The following is a 25,199-nucleotide window of genomic DNA, read 5'->3' as shown; positions in this document are numbered from 1 at the left end:
ATATATTCCCCCATAGGACAAAAGAAGTCATTATATTAACCTCATAGCATATATATCAACTACTCTGAATCAAGTATGCATATAAAATATCCAAGAAACAAGGAAATTATAACACGAAAAAATCAGAATACTGTCAGCAAGTGCTAAAAACACCAATTACTCAATCTGAGCTAAATGACTCTTACATATATTCCCATAATATTTTGCAATTTTTCATTAACATTTTATCAAAATTTACTAGTAATACTTATCAGGTTTCACCCTTGGACTATAAGACATTTAAGGACAAACTCCTTTGAATCCACTTTTAATTTCCATTACTTTTATATGAGAATGTATATGTTAAACAATGCAAAGATTAAAGTAAATTGGTAATACAATGCCATCCTATTCCCAGCAATGATTTAGAGCTTTATAAATGATAAACACATTGCTTTGTTTCACTGAATTATTTAAATATTACAGATTTTTTATGTTATCTTTGAAGCAATACATACTGTTACCTTGTAGTTCTTAAGCCAAGTGATAGGGAATGAAATTCCAATGCTAAAGTGATAATATGTTCTCCAGAAAGATTAATAAAAATGTATCTATGATATATTTACAATAATTTCCCAAAGTAAGAGTTTATGTATTTTTCATGAATAAATATATAAAACACACATTAAGATAGAGATATACCTAAATTTAATTAGGAACTGAAGTTTTATATTTCATCTTGCTCAAGCAAGAATAGCAATCATCAAGATCAAAAATAACAAATCCTGGCAAGGCTGTGGTGAATAAAGAACCTTCTTCATTCTGGGTGGGGATGTAAATGAGTAGAACTATAATGGAGAACAGTTTGGAGACTTCCACCTTGTTACATTCACTCAGAGGTGACAAATAGTTTAGTCTTGAGAGACTAAGTCAATCTGTCAAGAATTCTAACTAATGATGTACTTACAAGGTAGCAATAATTCAAAACTATTCAATTTGTATGCATTTTCATCTATGATTTTTTAATCAATCTTTAACATATCCTTTAAAAAACATGAAGAGTAAATATCAAGAGAATGTTGATGTTGATGTTCATGTTCATTGAATTCCTGTTAGTTATCACCAGTTGCAGGTGCTAAAAGTACTGAAGAAAGGAAAGATGGCACAGTTCTCAACACAGAAAGCATCATGGATTTGCAACAGAATGAAAATGGTAGGCCTCTCATTTGTGTAGTTCAGACACTGCAGCTATGTATTATACATTCTCTGCCCATGTCCCTGCTCAGTGCACTAACCTACAAATTGATACTCCTTTGTCTGTTTTGCACTGCTTTATTTTATTGTGTTTATAATTTTCATTGCATTACATTTTCCTCTTTAGCTAGTAGAAAGGTCTGACATGGAAATTATACTGCTTTACCCCTTAGACCAGTTCACTATTGCAAGAGAAGTTTCTCTTCGTTCTTCTATACATTCTTTATTGTTCTCTTTGATTGCACTTTGCTTCACCCAAATTAAAAAGACTACGTGGAATTTAAGTGAGTGTGTATGTTTTATTACACTCAACATTTTATTGTCCAGGCCCATCTATTTTCCTACAAATATCTCAAATCCATCATTTCTTAACACTACATAGTATTCTACCAGTGTGTAGGTACCATACATTTATTTATTCAATCTTCTGTTACTGGGGTATATAGGCAGTTGCCAGGATTTAACTATTATGAGTTGTACTGTTTTAACATTGGTATATATGTATCATTATAGTACAGTGACTTAAGCTCTTTGAGGAAAATACCTAGCACAGAGATCACTGGGTCGCATGGAATTTCTGAATTCAGTTCCTTAAGAAATCTCCATACTGATCTCCATTATTGTTGCACTAGTTTACCTTCTAACCAACAATGAAGAAAGTTGCTTCTCCGTGGCCTTGCCAGCACTTGTTATTGTTTAAATTCTTAATGATTGCTATTCTTGCTGGAGTAAGATGAAACCTTAACATTGTTTTAGTTTACATTTTTCTAATGGCTAGGGATGTCGAATATTTTTATCATTTTTGATAATTTATTATATTTGATTCTCTGTGAAGTGTCTATTCATTTCTCCTGCCCATTCTCGAATGAATCTTTGATGTTAAGTGCTTTAACTTTTCTGATTTCTTTGCATATTCTAGATATTAGTCCTCTGTGTGAGGAGTAGTGGCAGTTATTTCCCCCTGTTCTGTATGCTGTGTCTTCACTCTACTGGTTGATTCTTTTGCTCCATAGAAGCTTTTACTCTGATATAATCCCATATGTGAATTTCTGGTGTTATTTCATATGCAACTGATTTTCTGCTTAGAAAATCTTTTCTTATACCAACATCTTCAACTGTTTTAACTATTTTATCTTCTAATAGGTTTAATGAATTTTCTTTAATCTTTCAATACCTTTTGATTTTAACTTAGTGTATGGTGAGAGTTAAGAGTCCACTTTATTTTTTTTTTTCCAGAACGAGGGATTGAACTCAGGGACTTGTGCTTGCCAAGGAAGCGCTTATTCCACTGAACCATCTCCCTGGCCCCTAAGAGTTCACTTTCAAACTGTTTCTATTTTAAAGAGAATAAAATTTTTTAAAAATGATACATAATTTTAAAACAACATGTTTTAAATGTTTAAAACAACATGTTTAAAACATGTTTTTAATCAACAGTGATTGTTATATCGCATATTATTATTTTCAAAATAGTTGTTCATCACCAGATACATGCATGCAAAATTGGTCAAAAACTTCAAGCATTAATTGTTTCTTTCAATAAATCAATAAAAATTAGCAGTCCAAATATAGATAGATAGATAGATAGATAGATAGAGCTAGAGCTATAGATATATATCACATCACTTCCTTCTTTCTTTTTTTCTTTTCCTCATTCCAACTGCTCCTTTCTTTTGAGCGTTTTCCCATTTTACAATATCTACTGTAATTTTCAGATTTTATTTCTTCTGTTTCTCACAGTTTCAATCTTTTGAACACAGATAACAAGTTTTCTGAGCATCACTTGTTGAATAGAATTTCTTCCAATACATGCTTTTAGCATTTTTTCAAAGATTAAATAGGTTAATGTGTGGGCAAGTATCTGTATCCTCAGCTCTGTCTCAATGACCCATGTATCTGTTTTTATTCCAGGACCATGATGTTTTATCACTACTCTTTGTAGTACAGCACATAATCAGGTGAGACTATGCTCGCTGCTTTGCTCTTGTTCCCCAACATTGTTTTTAGTATTCTTTCTGGTTCGAAATGAATTTTGAGATACTTTTTCTCGATTTGTACTTAATTCTGTTAGCATTTTGATTGAGAGCATAGTGAATTTCTGTAACAATTTTGGGAGTAAGGCAATTTTGAAAATATTGCTTCTGCCTAATCTAGAGTAGGGAACATCTGTCCATTTTTTGATGGGCTCCTCAATCTACCTTTACTAACTATATTATTATGAGGGTTAGATGATCTAACATATAAAACTCACTTTAGAAAAGTTCCTGGTCCTATAGTCATCATGGTTTCTCATTTGTTCTAGTGCTTAAATTCCATTATATAAATTTGATCTAAAACCATACTTTTTAAAGTAAGACTTCTTAGGCACATATGACTATACACATGAAGCGAAAATTAAAGCAACTTAAACAAAATTAAACTATTAGTAATATAATACTACTTATATAATTTAGTAACAAACTGACAAAATATCATCCCAAGTGGCTGTGAACTTTGCCTTCCAACACACAACAGGAATTCCTGCTGCTCCCCTTCCTTGCCAGCATGAGTTGTGTGCAGTGCTCTGCATTTGCCTTACAGCTTGAATGTGCCTCCTCACAATTCACGTGCTGAAATCTAATCACCAATGTCAGAAAGTGTGATCTTTCTTCTCTCTCTCTCTCTCTCTCTCTCTCTCTCTCTCTCTCTCTCTTTCAAAGGTATTTGATTGTTGCAGGGTCTCACTATGCAGCTCAAACTCATGGTGATCTTCCTGCTTTCAGCCTCCCCACCACTGGGATTACAGGTGTGTGCCACTATGCCCAGACGCTGGCCAGTTCAGTTCATGCTGGGGGCGGGACTGGCACAGATGTGGTGCCAGGGATTAAAATATGGTCCCTGTGCTTGCCTAAGCTTGCCTAAGCAGGCACTTAAGTCGGCTGAGCTATCTTGCAGGCCTAGGAAGTGTGACCTTTTAAAGATCATGATTAGATTGTAAAGGCTCTAGAAGGTGCTTAGATATTGAGAACCTTCCTAAAGAGGATTATTTCTTTCTCATAAGAAGCCTCTGGCCATTCAAGAACTTTGGAAGACTCTGGGCAGCCTGTGAGACTCTGATAATCTCTGATCCTTAGCTCCCAGCATGCAGGCGTGGAGTCTGTGCTGGTGCTAGTCAAACTATTTAAGAATTTAGGAGAACCCTGAGCAGCCCTTGGAACTCTGCAGAACTGCAATCTGTGGGCCCAGCACACATAGGCACTAAGTTTTTCTGGAGCCATTTAAAAATGTTGGAAGATACATGTGGGACTCTGGTAAGTTCTGACCCTTAGACCCCAGTGTGCTGGCATGGATTTTATACTGGTCCTGGTCTAATCTTTTAAGCACTTAGGAGGACCCTGAGAAGCCTGTGGCACTCTGGACAGCCACAATCTGTGGGCTTAGATGCTCAGGTGTGGAGCTTTCCTGGCACTTGGTCCATCCATTTAAGAAATTATGAAGACTCTGCGTGATCATGGGATCCTGGTAAATCCAGACAACACCCATCATCTACCCTGATGCTTTTTTGAGTATGGGCCAGTTGCCCCTATGAGTACAGAGAGCTTTGGTGAGTCCTACCTGGCTCCCTACTGTAGTTGAAACCTTACTGACACATGCCTCACTACTCTCCCATCACTTAAGTCTGCATGACTACTGGGAGCTTCAAAAATATCAAAGTGCAGGAGTAAAATGCAATATCAATTCTCTAGCCCATGCAGAACAAATTCAGGAGACAAAGACACAACAAGAACTTGGAAATCACACACTTGAAATTTCTGAAATGATAGCAACTGAAGTAAAGAAATAAGTCCATCAGGCTATAGAAGAAATAAGACCAGAAATAATCTCTCAGGTAAAAAAAAAATATGAAAAAAATCATAAAAGAATTGCTCATCACAGCTAAAGAAGATATAGATTTTAAAAATAGAGGACAATAGAAAAATGATGGAAATACTGAATAAACAAAGCAAGAAATAATTAGAATGCTTGAAACAGATTCAAACAGATGTCCAGAAAATTTAAAAATACATTGAAAGCTGGCAAAGCTGCTAGAATGAATTTGAAGATAAGACTTTTAGAACTCAAAGAGAGAGGTGCAGCTAATGAATGTGAAAGAAAATATCTCTTAAAACTAATGAGGAAACAGGAAATAACAATTCATCAGCTACAAGATGATGCAATAAAAATAATATAACAACAATAAGTGTCAATAAAGCAGCAGGAGACAACACAAATGACATAAACAGGATATTTGCAGAAGTACTACCAGAAAATTTTCCAAATATGAGAAAATAAATGGCATTCAGATAAGCAAGGCATATACAAACTACATAGAACTAAACAGTCATAATGAAAGTAAATCTCTCTGAGGTACAGGGTCTCATGATAAATCCGGAGGGGATTTGACTGACCTTATCAGACCCAAAAGCTACCACTCTTGGTGCATAGGTCTTGCTTTATCTTGTTCTTAACCATCCAGCAGAAAAGTATAAAAAGGAAGTATCTGAAGTAAAGACATGCTGTTATGTTGAGCTGTAGGGGACTCAGGTCAACAACTTCTGACATAGCCAGTCAAGCAGAAGACCCAATACTATTATGGGCTACTGGACTCTTTTAGAATATTGTACTGAGTTTACACACCTATAATATTCAAATGACAGAACTAAACAAAAAAGGGGATACAGATGAATGTCCATTTTGTATCTGTGTATTCAAAATGGTTAGGATAGATATACAGTTACATTCTCTTAATGAATAGAGGGATTTGTTGTAATAGTGTTTGTAAATAGGATATAATGTCTGCCTCTTGTACAGCAAATAACCACTAGGAAGAGAATATGCAATGTGTTAATAATTGAAACTGTCCTACCAATTTGATTTGAAACTGTCTCATTGCTATTTGTTTCTCAATAAAATTAAAAAGAAAAAAAAAGAAAGTAAATCTACACCTAGCCACATAATAATCAAGATCTCAGAAATTCAGTGAAACAATAGAACACTAAAAGCTGCTAGATAGAAGAAACAGATAACCTACAAAGGGAAGTCCATCAGAATCATGGATGTTGTAGAAACACAAACCACCAAATCAAGAAGAGTTTGGATTGAAGCTTTTGTGGTTCTGAAAGAAAATAACTTACAAACCAGGTTGATATCTATCTATAAAATTCAATGCTGGAAAAAGATTCTTCCATGACAAACCACAACTACAGAGTACTAACAGATATTCTAGAAAGAGATAGAAGTGACCATAGCTTCAAGAAAAACAGAAAGGAACCACTAAACAGAAGAAGTAATTAAAGAGGGAAAATGTATGGAACCTAGCAAGAAAATAACATGACAAAAATAGGACAACATACATCAGTTATAATCATCAATATAAATGGCCTCAATTCACCAATTAAAAGAAACAGACTAGAAGAGTGGATTAAGAAACAAAATCTAATAATATTCTGCATATAAGAGATACATTTAACTTCAAATGAAATTCACAGACTAAAACCTAAAGGATGCAAAACAATTGTCCATGCTATAGGAAATCAGAAAAAACAGGGCAGATATTCTCGTTGTTGAAAATATCAATTTCAAACCAAAAATCATTCAAAGAGATAAAGAAGGTCACTACACACTTGTTAAGGGAAAACTGCAAGGGAAAGAGATAATTATAAACATATATGCACCCAATATAGGACCATCCACCTAAATAAACAAATTTAACAGACATGAAAAATCCAAAAACCAGTAACTAAATTTCAACAGAGACTTTGAAATCTCATTGTCACAAAGAGATACATCAACTAGGCAAAAAATCAGCAGAGACATGACAGAAGTAAACCAAACTTGTGAAGAAATCAACTTGGTAGACTTTTATAGAGTGGTTTATGTAACAACAACAGAACACACATTATTCTGAGCTGCACATGGGATGTTCTCCAAAACAGACCATATAGGAACACACACAGCATCCCGCCACTTTTTTTCCTTTTAATATATTTAATAAAGGTTCTCACTATATAGCTCAGACTCATAGTGATTCTCCTGTTTTCAGCCTACCCATTGCTGGGAATATAGGTGCACCCCCACAATGATGTCTCTGTGGCTGGATCCACATGTCTATGGGAGGGGATGGCCCACATGTAGTACCAGAGATCAACACTGGTCCCTGGACTTGCCTAAGCAGGCCCTTACTATGCTGAGCTACCTTGCCAGCTGCGCACAGAGCATTCTTAACTAAATGAAAAGGAATTGAAGTTATCCTATGCATACTATCTGAGCACAGTGCAATGAAACTGGAAATTATCGAGAAAAGAAACTACAGAAAGACCATAAACACATGAAAATTAAATAAAAGCCTCCTAAACTATCAGTTGATCACAGATGAAAATAAGAACGTTTTACAATCAAACAAGTTAGCAGATAAAACTTACCAAAACCTGTAGGATACAATGAAAGCTGTCTTAAGAGGCAAATTCATAGTGGTAAAATAAATGTTCTCATTAGGAACACATAATAAGCCCAAATAAATGATCTTATGCTTCATCTCAAGTTCATACAAAAAAAAAAAAAAAAAAAAAAAAAAAAACAGCAAGTCAAGCACAAAGCCCAAAGGAGAGAGAGAGAATTATAAAGATTAGGTCAGAAATTAATGCAATGGAGAGGAAGAAAACAATACAAAGAATAAATGAATCAAATAGTTGGTTCTATGAAAAAATAATAAAATTAATTAACCCCCATCCAACCTAATAAAAAAATGGAAAGAAAAAACCCAAATTCATGCAATAAGAAATGGAAAGGGTGAAATCACTACAGACCCTAAAGAAATTCACATAGTGATCAATTCCTACTTCAAAAATCTTTACTCTTACAGAACAGAAAACACAGTGGAGATGGACAGTTTCCTAGATACATATGAAATGCCAAAGGTGAGTCAAGAAGATATACAAACTCTGAATAACCCAATAATGGGAAACAAAATTGGAAATGTAATAAAAGTGTACCAACCAAGAAAAGCTCATGTCCTGATTGATTCACGGCAGAATTCTACAAGAAATTTTGAGAAGATTTAATGACTACTTTTCTCCATATTTTCAATGAAATTTAAAGCAAAGCAATTCTCTCAAACTCATTCCTAGAGGTATTACTCTGATTCCAAAACCAGAGAAAGATCCAACTAAAAAAGAGAACTACATGCCAATCTCTCTAATGAATATAGATGCAAAAATCCTCAATAAAATTCTATCAAACAAAAATCAGAATGCAGAAAATCATCAGGAATATTATTCATTACAATCAAGTAGGATTCGGTACAGGAATAGGGATGTCAATATACGTAGGGATGGTCAATATATGCAAATATTCAATACACCGCATCAATAGAACCAAGAACAAAAACACATGATAATCTCAATAGATGCAGAAAAAGCTTGTGACAAAGTCCAAAACTCATTTATGATTAAAAAAAACCTACAGAGAATTGGAATAGATGGTCTACATCTCAACCTGATAAAAGTCATCTCTCAGAAACCAACAGCCAACATCATACTAAATAGGCAAAATCTGAAAGACTTCACTTTGAAATCAGATACAAGACAAGGATGTCCACTGTCTCCACTCCTATTCAATACAGATTTTGAAACATTAGTCAGAGCAATTAGACAAGAGAGAGAAATAAAGGATGAAGGATTGGAACAGAAGAAGTGAAATCATCATTATCTGCAGATGACATGATATTCCACATAGAGGACCTCAAAATCTCCCCCAAGTGTCCTACAGATTTAATCACCAAATTCAGTAATGTAGCAAGGCACAAAATCAACACCCAGAAATCAGTAGCACTTTTGTACACAAACAATGAACACACTGAGAAAGAAATTAGAAAAATCATGCCTTTCATAATAACATTCAAATGTAAAAGTACTTAGGAATCAATCTCACAAAGAAAGCAATAGATTTATACATTGAAAATTATGATACTCTGAGAAACGAGATTGAGGAAGATTTCAGAAAATGGAAAGACATTCCAAGCTCTTGGATAGAAAGAAACAACATTGTAAAAATGGTCATATTCTCAAAATTGTTATACAGTTCAATGCAATCCAGATTAAAATACCATTATTATACCTCACAGGACTAGAAAAAAATTTCCTCAAATTCCTTTGTAACTACAAGACACCCAGAATATCAAAAGCAATACTGAGAAGCAAAGGAAAGGCAGGAATCACAATTCCTGACCTGATATTATACTACAAAGCTACTATGATAAAATCAGTATAGAGTCAGACCTGAGGATCAATGGAACAGATTAGAAGATATAGACACAACTGCAAACATACTCAGCCACCTTATCTTTGATAAAGAGGTCAACATGCTCACTGGAAGAAAGATAGCATCTTTAATATATGGTGCTGAAAAAACTGACTTGCCATGCGCCAAAAGCGGAAACTAGACTTGTGTGAATCACAATGCAACAAACTACAGTCAAAATGGATCAAACATTTAAATATTAAACCATAAACATAAGTCTTCTGGAGGAAAATGTAGGTAGAAATCTTAAAGACACAAGAGTAGGTAGAAAGTTCATGAACGAAAACAAAACTGTGTGGAAATAGCTTCAAAAAATCAACAACTGACAATGGAGATAGCCCAGTGGAATAAGTGCTTGCTTGGTAAGCGCAACGTCCTAAATTTGTTCCCTGGTGCTGCCAAAAAAAAAAAAAAAAAAAAAAAATCCCACACCTTTGAGTCAGGAAGATAGCTCAGTAGAAAAAATCAACAACTAGGATCTCACCATTTTGATAAGTTTCTACACTTCAAAGAAAATCTCAAACAGAGTGAAAAGAAAACCAACAAAGTGGGGAAATAATTATCTGACTGCCCCTCTGACAAAGGCCTTTTATCTAGAACATACAAAGAATTTTAAAAAAACAACCCTGCCCCAAATTCAAATACCTATACAAAAATGGGCACCTGAGGTGAATATATGAAGAAACACAAATAGCAAGTACATATATGAAAACATGTTCAACATCATTGGCAGTTCAAGAAATGAAAATTAAAACACCACCGAGATTGCATGTCATCCCAGAATGAATGGCTAACATCAAGAAGTCAGTCAATGGGGCCCGGGAGAGGCTTAGTAGAATAAGTGCTTGACTGGCAAGTGCAAGAACCTGAGTTCAATCCCCCCCCCCAACAAAAATAGAGAAAAGAAATCAGTCAATAATAAATTCTGGATGGGATGTGGGGAAAAAGGAACAATTCTCTACTGTTGGTGAGAATGCAGACTGGTATAACCAATATGGAAATCAGTGTGGAGAATCCTTAAAAATCCAGGATTGGAGGTCCCATTCAAGCCAGCTATTCCTCTCCTGGGTATTTTTCCAAAAGAACTAAAACCATCATATCACAGAGATACATATGCACCCATGTTTATAGCAGCACAATTTATCATAGCTAAATCATGGAAACAACCCAGATGGCCATCAACTGAGGAATAAATAAAAAAGATGTGTTATTTTTACATATTGCAGTTTATTCAGCTACAGAATAGGATACATCTGAGATTTTATTCACTCAAAAAGAATGAGTTATTGAGTTGAGAAGGACAGGGGAGTGAGTTGTGGAAAGAGATTATATATGCAAGCAGGATGGTTTGAACAACTACACTGTGGATTTCTGCTGGACTATGGAAAGGAGCAGAAAATGCTTAATTTGTCTCATTTTTTTCTATTGTTTCTCACTTTTCTCTTCTTAATTTCTTATATATTTTTTCTTCTTCCAATTTTGCACGGATATATCTGGTAATATGAATCAATTGTTGGAAGACACCATTATGCAATACAACAAATACTATGAAATTCATATTACTTGAAGGGAAATTTTGTATCATTTGTAATTTCTCTGTTTTAATACTATTTTGTACACTCTTTAAAATTTTTTTTCAAAAATTATAAAAGAGGCCTCTGAGCTCTAACTTGTCTTTTCCAGAGGCGAGGACACAGATCTCTCTCTGAATCAAGAAAGCAGACCCTCCCCAAAGACCAAATTTGCCAGAACATTGATGTTGAAATTCAATGTAGACTGAAGAGATATCTTTTAAAAAAATACATTATTATTATTTCACTGATTTTGGATTTTTTAAGCCATATTAGTAACTAAGTGTTGAGTGTATACCAATTTCTACATTCTTGTTTGGTAAAGAAACATACTTGAGCTACCTAACCAATTCTTTCCTATAATTATAGGGACACTGTAAGTAGAAACTGTGACTCATACACTTTGAAAATAAGGAAAATTTCATGTTGTTGCACACATTAAATTATAAACGTTATTAATGAATTCATTTTTTAAGATTTTAAGTAATAACTTTCATATTATTATGGTATAGTAAAATAGTATGCAATTTGAAATTAAAATGTTCTGTTTCATTTAATTTCCATTTCAGTTCAGTAAATAGTATATAGGCTCTCTCTGTTTTAGACATTGATATGAATAGAACATAGAAGCTCTATTAAATAGTACAGTAACAGTACTCATATGCTTTAAATACAGAAAAATAATTTACAAAACAATTTATCTGTTCAGTTTTCACTCCTTCAACCTATCCTCTTAAGAACATGAGAAAGAAAACCAACCTAAAAGAAACTGGATACCTGAGCCTAATACAGAACAAAAGTATATATTTTATCACTAAAAGTACTTCATATCTTTGAATATAAGCTTTAAAATTAAAAGAATAATAATTACTTCAACAACTTATTACGAGACTTGAATGTATCCGCAGTGATTACTTCCTGTGATTAACAGCTTATCTTTATAAAGCACTCTGTTCCTTTTATATTTAAAGTCAACAGCATAACTCGTCTAAATTTATAGGCCACTGTTTCATTATTATACTCAATATTATATTTGGGAACTTGGGGATGCATTGTTGAATTCAATGCTTTAAGGTAACAAAGTACACTTTATAAACATAAGTATTTACATTTTGGTTATGAGCAATTTTACACGTCCAAAACATATATGGTAAAATCAGTCAACACAAGCACTCTCTTGCCTTCAGGATTTACTCATCCCTTGAATATTCCCCATTTCTGATGCTGCTGGACTTGAGCATCTTTCAGAACATAGTTTAAATTGCACTTTCACAAAAGCCTCTTTCCTGCTAAGCTACCTACTAGGTTTCCTGGCTACAAGTTCCCATTGAATTATCTCCATCCCCTTTGTAGGCAAATCGTATTTATTTTTAAATCTTCCTATCATGTTCATCACTTTATCCTTTGCACACAAACATTGCCACATTCTAATCAATCATTTAGGTATGTACTGAATGAAATAGTAGATAATAAAGGTGCTGAGAGATGGACAATAAATGTTACATGCTCTTGGGAATAAGAAGATAAAAAAAGTCAAAACAAAATTATGCTGACAAAGTTGCCTGAAGGGATCATCCTCTGTCCTGCCTGAATCAGTTAATTGTTCCCTTAGAATCTGAATTTGTAGAAGCAGCAGTGATGATTAATTATAAACCAATCTTAGCTATCAGCAAATTAATAAAATAATAAAAGGTTGTAGTTAGAAAGTAGCCATAAGTAAAATCTACTGGTGTATTTATCCTAGGAAATAGTGTACTAAACTATTTTCAAGCAATCTGCTTTTTGTATATGGGTCATGACTTTTTGCTTCTATTCTATACTCATTATTTCTGTATGCTTTTTGTATTATTATGCCCCATTATTTGTGTCTTTCTAGTACCTGAAATAAGTACCATATATTAATGCACAATCTTTTTACTCTTCTTTTTATTAAAGTTACATCACACATTTTCAATAGAAATAACTTGCTTTGGGGGTGGGAGATGTAGCACAGTGGTAGAGTACAGCACACAGTTCTCACTTCTCCATGAGTTTAATGCCCAGGACTACCAAATAAAACAAAAAAGGAAATTAAAACAGAGGATGTCGCAGCTGGTCATTGAAAACTGTCACTGAGGTCTAAATATTTTTGAGAATACAAATGTATTTAGGAGTGATTCATGGTTTACAAACATATTCTAAAAATTTCTAAACATAAATGTGTTATTACAGGTTTTATTTTGATACTGTTTATCTCTAATTTATTTGTTCTATAAAAAGAATTTGTTTCCTTTAATTAGAACACAATGTGCCTTTATCAGTCACTGTTTCTGACATACTACATGGTCCGTTTCAATAAATGCTCCACTAGCATAGGTACATTCACGTGAAGAGGTAATGTTTAAGAAATGTTATAGATTCCTTAAAGAAATTTAGCAAATTGTATTCAAGTAAATTTTATTAATTTTTATTAATACTATGGTTGAATATATATATATATATATATATATACTCATTAATGTTATATTTTAAAGCAATTTATTCTTTTTATTATTACTGTTCCCATCCCAAATACCTTCCTTGTCAGTACTGCCTAAAATTTCTTCCCATCTTAACACCTCACAATGAGTCATTATGATTCTATTATCAATAGTATTTTATATTTAGTGCCCTATTCTGATGGCTTTATTGCTCATCATTTCTATTTCTTTTTTCCATTTCAGGTCTTTTTCCTTCAACCTAAAGAATAACCCTTAGTAATTCCTTTAAAAAGGTGAATGTCAAGCCACTTTAGATTTAACATCCCTGAAAATACTTTTATTAATGTCCTTACTGTCAGAGAAACGTAAAATTCTTTATCTTATGCTTTTAAAAATATTTTTCTCATGGCCTTTAACGTATATTGATGCTGATGAGAAATGTGGGGTCAGAGCAACTGTCATTTGGTTTTAAAGTAATGTCTTCTCTTTCTCAAGAAACTTTGATATCTCTTTTATTCTAAATATTTCATAGTATTAGAACCACCGAGGTCCATGAGAAAAGCTTACATCTTTCTTCTAGAAAATGTTTCACTATAGCTGCCTAAAGACTGCTTCTCTGCCAACCTTTTTCTCTATTTCAGTACCTGCATTTGTATGCATATCTGTTTCTTCTAAGAAGGCAAGAGCTCTACCACTGAGCCATATCCCAAGCCCTATGACTATCATTCTAAAGACCAGACTATACCTTTATTTATATTTTTAAAGATAAAATTAATTTTATATCAGGATATTTTGAGTATTACTGACAGGATCAGCTTTTCTGTTGTAGTTTATTTTGCTTCAATTTTCTTTGCTTGCACTTCTCTTGTTTCTTAGCAAGGAAATGGTGACCTCCCCCGCAACAACACTCCTTGTGCCCTTTTACTATTAGACCCAAATTTTTATTGGAAGCTGTGGCATCAGGGTGTCACCATGGATGGTAAGAAGCTAGTTACACTGCCACTGGTTACGTGGCTATAACAGTAGATATACAGTTTGCTTTGCTTTGTTATGCAGTTTTACATATAAAATCTTTTTTTCCATATTTTTTATTGAGAAACAAACAGCAATGAGACAGTTTAAAAACTGATTAATAGGACAGTTTCAATAATTAATACATTGTTCATTGTTATCATTTTAGTGGTTATCCATAGTACAAGATGAAGACAGGATATCCTGTCCAAACACTATTAGTACAATTCTTTCTTCTCACTGAATTAAGCAAAAGAGCTGTATATCTATCCTAACTATTCTGCATATAGATATAAAATGGTCCTTCCTTTCTATCCCCTTTTTTGTTTAGTACTGTCAGAGATGCGTATTCCATTGGCATCTATATACTACAGGTGCATGAATTCAGCAAAACAATCCATATAAAGTCTTGGACCTGAGCAATAGCTGCATCTATGAGTCTAGTTCTCTACTGTACACGATGCCTTTGGTGCTTGGTACCCTGTAGCAGCCAAGTGACTCGGGAGTCTATGAGACCAACAGGGAGTGAGTTCAGGTCCCTTCATAGGGTTCATGCTTCTACACACTTATGCCCAAAGGGTATATTCATTTTCCATTTTAGCTTAGCATGTGTTTTGGCATTCAGTTATTATAATATTTTAGAACAAAATAAGTGATTGAAATTTTAATTCATGGCATAATTTTCACATTGATCCATGACGATGCAGTAACATTGTTTTGCACCATTATTCAATAAATACTTTATGGAAATGGAGACTTTTAAAAATTTTAGAAGACTGAAAACAATAAATGTCTCTCATTCTGAAATGTAAATTCCCCATTATTGTAACTTATAAAAAATTGCATGCTGAAACTTTTAAAAAAATAAGTTTGAAGGCTAATGGTAGAGTTCAGTGGCATAGCAATTGCCTGGCAAGCACAAGGTCCAAGTTCAATTCCTGGTAAATAAATAAATAAAATTAAAACAAAAGAATAATAGCAATCACAATAAGCTTCATGATGAAATTCTGATGAATTTCAAACATAGTGGCATAAAGTTACAGCATCTTATTTTTATTTTTAAAGTATCTAATTTCTAGTGGGCCAGTCAGATAGCTCAGCAGACTAAAGCACCTGCTTAGGCAGAGTGCAGCGGCTGGGTTTGATTCCCAGCCTGCCTTGCCAACCCCACCCCGGGGCATGCTGAGATGCCAATTGGGACTGGGCGTGGTGGTGCCCACCTGTAATCCCAGTGCTTGGGAGGCTGAAAACAGGAGGATCACTATGAGTCCAATCTCCATAATAAGACCCTGTAGACCCTGTACTAAAATACATTTAAAAACCTAACTTCTAATACATAGCTTTAAAATATACTGAAATATCTTGCTAAAAACCATCTCACTGTTCATCTTGTCCTACATTCTGTTATGTGTGCAGCACTAAATCTTTAAGATATATAGCGAAATCTAATGTTAGAAAGTAATAATGTTATTATGACTTTTATTAAGCATTGCATTAAGACTAAAAGAAGAGCTACAATCAAGTCTTAACAGATATTACTTGTATTTGCACTCCAGGAAGCTACATTTAACCAGAGTAAAAAAAAAAAACCATTGATTTTTATTATTGTTTAATATATATGTTCCTCTTTGTCTCTCCAAAAAATAATTAACCTTTTAGCTTGTGTGCTTGCTAACAGAGTTTACAAATTAACAATATTCTTTTACTAAATTGGAACAATACACAGAAATTTTAGTCAATGTGATACAAGTCTGACACAATAAGAAACATGCAATATATCATTAATCTAACTGACAGGAAAACTGTCCGGAGAAAGGTGCCCTCGAACCCACACAAGACCACACTCATGTTAGCTGGCACAAAGGAACAGTTTAATGATGGCAACTATCACATCCTAGGCTGTTCAGCAGACCTGAGCAGCAGCGATGGCTGGGGAGGCAAGGCTTTATAGAGCAATGAGTATGTGCGAATGGGGAAGGCACGTCATAACGTGTCCCTAGCTGGGTCAGGGTGTTCTGGGCACCACATATAGAGTCCTTGAAGCAAGCTGAAACAAAGCTATATGCGCAAAAATCCGGACACAGACAGCCAAGGTTAAATCTTTGCAGCACAGTTGTGGTTGGTGCATCCGGTAACATAGGAAGTGGTGCAGAGGGAAGGGGGTCCACAGTAGGTTCCTTAACCAACTATTCCCTAATCTATGAACTATTTACAAATAACCTCAAAAGAATTTAGCCATAAATATCACTAATCAATTATTATGGTAGGGACTGGGGAGATAGCTTGGTGGCATAAGTACCTGTCTGACAAACATACAGATCCAGGTTGGATCCCCGGTATTACATGCCATGCTGGACCCTGAATCAAGGGCATGCTGGCCCGAAACCTGGCGTGGTGGTGCACACCTATAATCCCAAGGCTGGGGAGGCTGACACAGGAGGATTACTATGAATATGAGATGCATAGCAAAAATCTGTACCAAATAAATAAATAAATGATTTTTAAAAATTAAAAATAAGTTATCATGGTAATATATATCTTTGATATTCTATTTATGAACTCAAACCTTTTATTGATCAGTAACAACAGTGAACTGTACGTATGATTTCTTCATTACCTCATTTCTAAGTTTACTTATAACCCATGAGCTTCACAAAATCAGACTTAGGATTTCCAAAAGAAAACAAAACTGTAGGTAAGAGCATAAGCTTCAGGGCTTGTCACTGCATAAGATGCCTTCCAAAGGCTCTCAGTGGAGTTCTGTAGTCATGCTATTATGCAACTTTTTTTTCTTTTGGTGGAACTAGGGATTGAACTTAGCCCCTACTATGGAAGTACTTATCCTACTGAGCCATCTCCCTGGCCCCCTATGTAACTTTTAAAAGAAAAATCTAACTTTTTATTATTTCAAACTTCCAGAAACCCTAATTCTCTTGCAGATATACACTAATCTTTCTATGGTCAAAGGAAGGAAAAAAACATAAGAACTCTTTGGTGAAACATGAATAAATTATTATTCATATGTGCTGTGTTTATATTAATGCAAACTATTTCATGCAATTACTCAACATCTAAGAGAAATCTAAGAGCTATGACATATGTGATGCACACATATAACAAAACAAACCACATGCTATAGGTACTGCTATAAACTTAGAACCAGAAATCCTTGGCTTATATTGAACCTACTGTCATTGCCAAGTATCCTGTTCTATGACAAGATAGCAATTGTGAGGTAATGGGGAAAAATTACAAACCACCAGCTTTGTATTCTAGATCTGCCTCCACTTTTTTTTTTAATCTTTTATTCTGGGCTGGCCAAGCAGCTCAGCAGATTAAGCACCTACAAGCAGGTGCAGGGGGTGGGGGTTCAAGTCCCATGTCTGCTGTGCAGGCCCCGCCCCCAGGGTGCACTGAGACAGTGATTGAGACTGGGCACAGTAGTGCATGTTTGTAATCCCAGCTCTTGGGAGGCTGTAACCAGGCAGATCACTAAGAGTCCAATCTAGTAATGAGACCTGAAAACTCTGTAGACCCTTCCCTAAAAATACAAAATAAGTAAATAGATAAATAAAAAATCAATCTTTTATTCTTTCAATACAGGGTCTTGCTACATAGTTCAGACTCATAGTGATCCTCCCGTCTCAACCTCTGCAATCCTGAGATTACTGGCATGTGCCACCACACCTGGTTTCAGGGCAGTACAGTGCACCCAGGTGGCCTGCACAGCCTTCAGCACTGGAGAGCAAATCAGGGTCCTTGCACTTGCCAGGCAGTCTCTTATATCACTGAACTATCTTTCCGGCCCTAAATCTGCCTCTTAAAATATGTAAGGTTGTAGAAATTAACATCATGGAGCTTCAAGTTACTCGTAATAAAAGGGAGATAAAATTTACCCACAGTTATATACTTAGCATTGTGTCCAACAGCTTGTCTGACATTAACTATGATTTCTAATTTTGAGTCTTAGTTTTCTTCTGTCCAAGTGGATAAAACAGTACCTAAGTGTTCTGGGTTGTTTATCACGAGATAATACAAAAATCTTTGGAAGCGTTAAATAAGCATAATGTATTCTAAATTCTAAACTTCTCCTTTCATACTTTCCTAATAGCTAATGACCTCCAAAAATTACTGAAAAATGGATTCTTAGTCTAAAATACCAAGTCACATGTCTTAAGCTAGCCATGAAATTTCCATTTTTAACTTTTATTTCCTAAGAAACTACAATATTTCTTAGGACATACACTTTGTTTAGCAAAACATTTTTAAATCACTAATGCTAACCATAGATAATTCACATTATTAGGGTTTTTAAATTTTTTTAATTGACGCTGAAAGACATGTAAAATGTTCATAGACCACCATGTGCTGTTTTCATATGAGGGTACATTGTGTAATGCTGACATCAATTTATAGATATATTCACAAATACTTATTATACCTTTACAGTAATACATAAAAAAGCTATGTTCTTTGTGTGTGTGGTTTTTTTTTGTCCTGAAATGTTACTGAACTTGTATATTAATTACAGTAGTGTTTGGATGGAATTCTTAAGAGTTTTCTATATATAAGATCATGCCATATGCAAACAGTGATAATTTATCATTCTCTTTTCAATATGGATGCTGTTTCTTTCTGTTGTTTGACTGCTCTGCTAAGATTTATAGTAAAAGTGGTAAAAGTAGGTGTCTCTTTTTGTTTCTTGGTCTTGAAGTAAACACCTAGATTTCCCCTCACTCAGTATCATATTAACTCTTAAATTGTTAAATATGTGCTTTATTATACTGACATGCTCCTTCTATACCTAGTTTATTGAATATTTTCATTCTGAAGTAATGGTGACTTACATTAATTAAATTTTCTGCATCCATTTCAAAAATCATATGACTTTTGTTTCTCATTTGGTTAAAGACTTGTATCACATTTATTGATTTCAATATACTAAAACAAGGACCTGTAATTTAGAAACTGCCTTAAAACAACTCTTTAATTCTAGTTAATATTCAATGTTTGTTTGATTAATTCAGTTCTTACTAAGGGCTTACTACACTGGATATTCACACAACTGATTTTTTTGGATGGTCTTATTTGGTTTCTGCTACATTGAATAAATTATTAAAAATAATTTTGTCCCCTCTGCAAAGTATCTTAGTCATTTGAGCATCTTACTTCTAGAATAATCAACATAACATACATCTAGATTATATCTAATTTCACACTTCAGTTTGTTCATAAATACTAATCTTTATGATAAATAGCTTTATTTGGGGTTTGCATTTTTTTACTTTCTCTACTTTCCTATCTGATTGATTGAATGTATCACAGAAATACATTACTTGTCACAGTATGTAAAATCGTCATTGTTTATTAGGACATTTTTTCAGTCTTCTTAAATACATTTGTGGAAATCATGAATTTAAGACTTTAGTGATCTTCATATTCCAAATGAAGACACGCTAGGAATATAATTTGCTGTACTAGGAGATTCACACATTAGTGTGAATGAGTATGTTTCTTCTTTATTAACTCTTCAAAAGTATTTATTTTAGTATTCAAGCACAAATGTTATGCAATGAATAACTTACATATTCCCCAAACTTTTTAAATAACACTTGACTGTTTGAATTGTACCAATGATTTTTGGGTTTTTTTATTTGATTAAAAACACTGACCAATTACTTAAACAGAGCCCACCTGAAAAAATGTGGAAAAGAATGCCTGGAAAGATAATATACTATTTTTACACCCACACTCAGGAAGTTGAGACAGGACAATGGCTGAGAGTTCGAGACCAGCCTGGGGGCTACCAAGTGAGCAGAAGGCCAGCCTGAGCTACATAGAGAGACCTTGTCTCAGGAAAAAAAAATAATAAATAAAAAAATAAACTTCCTTCATGTTAGGAAGTAAAAGGGCAAAGTGGTCAATAAAATTCTAGAAAACTGAGTATAAATATTAAAACACCAAAACAAGTATCAAAATTAGTCATGAAACAGTAGTATCTAATAAAGTTTGTAACATGGCTAAGAAATAGATGAATGTTAAAAAAATAGGAATCCTCAAGTGCCTACCCAAAATAGAAACAAATTCACACATATGGTTATGTTATATAAATTACAGGCATGATATTCTATCTGGAAACAAACTGTACCCAAATGGCATTCAAGTAACTGGCTTCTTTTTCATAAGGAAAACACACATGGAATTTGTGTATTACATAAGTAGACACCTGTTTCACACTGTATGCCACAGAATAGGAAAAAATACAAATTAAAAAATTTACTGATGAAACTGATGACCAACAACATATAAAAATGCCTTTATATTTCAGCACTCATTGGAAAAATCCACACTAATTTTATACTATTGCTTTGGAACCTACAGACATGGACCTGATTCAATAATCAATGTTTGATTACTAGGAAAACATTCAATATTTGAACAGTTCAAGATATTTAGCATACAAAAAATAAAATTAAATAAATTTTGTTCATTATTTGATCCAAATTTGCATTATTGCAAGTAGTATAGGCTGATGCGCTAAAACTGGCTGCCAAAAGACAGAACATATTTTAAAACTTACTGAAAGAAAATTAAAGGAAAATCTAAAGGTAACATTGTTTGATGAGTACCCATTCTTAACTAAAATAATAAAGGCAAAGTTCTAAGCAGTATATACCATTAAAGGCACTATCTTTAATTAGCAATATGCATTTTAATTAATTGTTTAATGTAAAAATGAATACTATATTTGGACACTAATTTCATAAATCTAATGTGTTCTTAAAAATTCAGAATGTAGAAATTAATTTTTAAGATCCAATTTTCTGGCTTTCTTTCATTTTAATATTTACCCAAACATTAAAAGTGAATTTTAATTATTTTTAATTGCATGTGAAAAATCAGTAGAATTCATTCTACTTTACATATCTGCAATACTGGTGGACAAGAAATGCATCATACAGCCAATTTTCTATTCAAAATCACTTTTATTTCTAATTTTATGCAATGCATAAAGAATCCATTCTCATTCATCCTTTTCTTGCGATCCATTAATGAAATCTGAGAGGAAATGAGAATCTATTTAATCTATTAAATATAATAAACATGATTTTTAAATATTATATTAAATATTCAAATACTTCTCAGAATAAAATTTTCAAGGATTATATTATGGCAGAGAAATTTAAAAAACATCAGGAGACTGATAAAATCCTCATCAAATTATTTTTCCAAATTGTTTTACTGAATCAATATCATTACAGGATCACAATATTAATAGAAGAAAAAAATACTTCCTACAAAAACAGAATCAGTCTTGAAGACTATTTCAGACACAGTAAAGCATGGCAAAGAAGCTTACACTCATCGCAGTGACACTACAGATGAGGACAAAAAGGGACAAAACAAAGCAAACACAAAAAAAAAAAAAACCAACAAAAAAATAAGACAAACACAACACTGGCCTCCAGATTCCATGGCCAGTTTTCCTTTTGTCACTTGTTCCCTTGCCAGGACAGTCCATCCCCAATGTGATTCTGTTCATATGGAGGGCAGGGTGTGCGTTCAACCAATAAAGACAGACTACAAAGCTGATATTTAAAAAATCACTAGTAAGTTATAGGAAAAAAATTTTGAAAAATGTTTTTCTATTTTAGTTTGTGTTTCTAACCTTTGCTTAATTTGGTTGAAAAATAGATTTCTATTTCTTTAAAGGTCAAAAATCAATCTTTGTTTTATAAAACAATCAAATCTAAAATCATTTGCATTGGTTGCACTTTGACTTAAGTATTCATGTCAATCGTTCTGGAGTTTGAATGAATAATGGTTTTCACTTTACCCTTTTTCAAGACATCCAAACAGCTAATGTTTTGTTTATCTTCATAGTGATTTTACAGTCAGATAAATTTACGTAAAGTCCATTTTGACCTAGGATATACAGGACTGTCTGAAACAAAACACCCTAAGCAGGAAACACTAAAACATAATTGAAACTTTAATCGGTACTTCCAACAGGAACATTTTTATTTATTACTTATACTGTAACCACAGTTACACAAAACATAATTGAACACAACTGCAAAATACATGTTTTCATAAATTTCTTAATTCAGGTACAAAACATTTATAGGTGCTTAATGTCGCATGCTTCATTAGGTAAGATGTTCAGAAAGTCCCAAGTATGGCCATGGTCAAATTTTACTGAGTTTCTAATTAATTCTCTATAACAATGAAGGTACATATAAAACTTTCTAGGTAGATCTTCAAGTAAATACAGTGTGCTTTGGGAGACGATAATAGAAGCTCATTAAAACCAAGTGAAAATTCCTACAGAAAGTGTTTTTGTCTCTGTATCTATTTATTTTTTGTCTCTGTTTCTCTCTCTTCCCCTACTATTTCTTGAGCCAAGATCAATACCTAATGATAGCATTTTAAATCATTTTTATTTTGAAATGCAATAACTTTATATAAATAGCATGATACCATTCTTTTACTATATATAGTCCGGGCAAGTTTGGCCTGGTTTAATGAAGAAACAATGGGTTGACAAAGGAAGATGAAGAGGATTTCAGTGAATCTTCTCCATCAACTAAGGATTTTCTCAGATTATAAATATTATAATTTTCATTGGTCAGATAAGCCTAATGCAGTTTTGAATTTAGTAAGAAAAGAAATTAAACCCAAGAATTTATTGCAATAACTCACAACAACAAATTGTTTTTATTTTTTTATTCCCAGAAGAGATTCCATAGAATCAACCTGTCAGAAAGCAGGAAGGAAATAACCCTGATTTAATACTGAAAGAAAAGTGAAGTTTGAGCTGGAAAGATACAGACAGGGTCCTAAAGGGAAAGAATGCATTGTGTTGACAAAAGCAGATAGGTAAGTCATTACCTAAAAATTCTAGTGTAAACAAGTATTTAATTTTCACCCCTAAAGATTATAAAATCTTACTGTAATTTAACTTTAAACTAATAATTCAAGTGATGCATGGGAATTGACTAACTTCTCGACTCCAAATAAGAAATTCCTAAGAGCAGAAAGAATTCACACAATCGAAGTCATTTACAGAGGATTTGTAAAAGAAAAAGCCAAACCAACTTTTATAGGCTGAGTAGTAGAAAGGAACATTCATTTTATTTCATTATAAATTTTTGATCCAAATAGCAGAACTACTCGCAAATGATTGGTTCACAGAATCTAATCATATTCTTATGTTGTTGAGAAATATTACTCAGTTTCAAGTTTTCTTGAAAATCTCAAGCCTCTCATACTCAAAGAAATGACAAAATACTGCTGAAATATTATTTCATCTAGACAGATCAAAGACAACTATCAGTTCAAGAGTACAGCCTTTCCAAACTAGAGTCTGCTTGCTGCATTTCACTGAAAAGTTAAGAAATAAATTATATTTTGATTATCAAATTTATACGTGCTCCTTGAAAATATTCAATAATCTGCAGAGATTGTAACTGTTTCTTTTCTAATTTTGTTTTTATAGGTTAATTGTTGAATAAAAACATTTATACAGAATACATGTGCTTTCGTTGTGAATCAACTCTAAATTGTATTTCAACAAAACACTAGTAATTTATACTTTCAGATACTAGTACTGGATCACAAGAATAGGAGAACCAAGTGTCCTTCCTACATACCTCAGCAGCAAACTGCTGTAGTCCACCAATATTAATAGGTCCCTCTTCCGTGGCGTATAAATTGCATCCTCCTACACAAAGATCAGAAGTTGGACACACCATTCCACAAGTAAGACCAAGTGGGTTGTCAGAAAAAATCTTCTTAGCTGCTCCATAATAGTTCTACAAAATATAAAATTTTATTATATAACAATGTATTTTAATTCAGCATCAAATAATGAAAAATTTATTCAACCAATTTTTTAAAAATCAAAAATTAAAATATATTTATTCTATTAAGACTTTTAATTCACAAAACACCCTAATATATTTTGCTTTAAAATATTCTTTTCATAAACACTTGCCTAGCAAGCTCTAGGGCCTGAGTTCAATCCCCAGTTCCACTGAAAATAAATAAATAAATAAAAATAATAAATTGTTTAAAAAATTATTCTTTTCAGTTTAAAAAAAGTAACCTACATAGCATTGTTTGATCAAGATTAAAATCTATCTTGTAAAGGACAACAGCAACAAAGGTTATATTCAGGTAATCCTCCACAAACCCAAATTAAAAGCAGTCAGCACCTTCCCTTCATGCACTAACTTATCTCAGAAACAAAGTTTTATGACACCCTATGCTTACTAACACCCTTTTCTAGCATTCAGTGTGCCCAAGGCAAACACAAAGCACAGCTCACAGGGACTGCTAGAGCAGACTTCAAGTTCATCTTTCCTCACTCCTTGCCTCACACTTAGCTACTATATTATAAAATCTCTTAGGTGACTCTGATTTCCACAGTAATTTTTGAATTCTATTTTTAAAAACATACAGGACAGGGGCCGGGGAGATGGCTCAGTAGAATAAGCACTTGCCTAGCAAACATCAGGGCCTGAGTTCAATCCCCGGTTCCGCAAAAAATAAATAAATAAATAAATAAATAAATAAATAAATAAATAAAATAAAAAAATAAAAATAA

General features: G+C 33.4%; 1 protein-coding gene across 3 annotated transcripts in view; it reads right to left on the bottom strand.

Moving 5' to 3' along the window:
- The window catches only part of Dpyd (dihydropyrimidine dehydrogenase), a 978,184-nt gene that overhangs the window by 670,929 nt on the left and 282,056 nt on the right, over nt 1–25,199 (bottom strand). For 2 of the 3 annotated variants that reach the window (XM_023720254.1, XM_023720255.1), the window contains exon 5: nt 24,244–24,405. In XM_023720254.1, coding sequence (XP_023576022.1) covers nt 24,244–24,405 — 162 coding nt within the window. Of the gene's footprint in view, nt 1–23,325; nt 23,431–24,243; nt 24,406–25,199 lie in introns of those variants that run through there. The other variant, XM_023720256.1, reaches the window with a different exon arrangement.

Source organism: Octodon degus, unplaced genomic scaffold (genome assembly GCF_000260255.1).
Source record: "Octodon degus isolate 3935 unplaced genomic scaffold, OctDeg1.0 scaffold00074, whole genome shotgun sequence".
Classification (NCBI taxonomy): domain Eukaryota; kingdom Metazoa; phylum Chordata; class Mammalia; order Rodentia; family Octodontidae; genus Octodon; species Octodon degus.
This window is presented reverse-complemented; position numbering and strand designations above follow the sequence as displayed.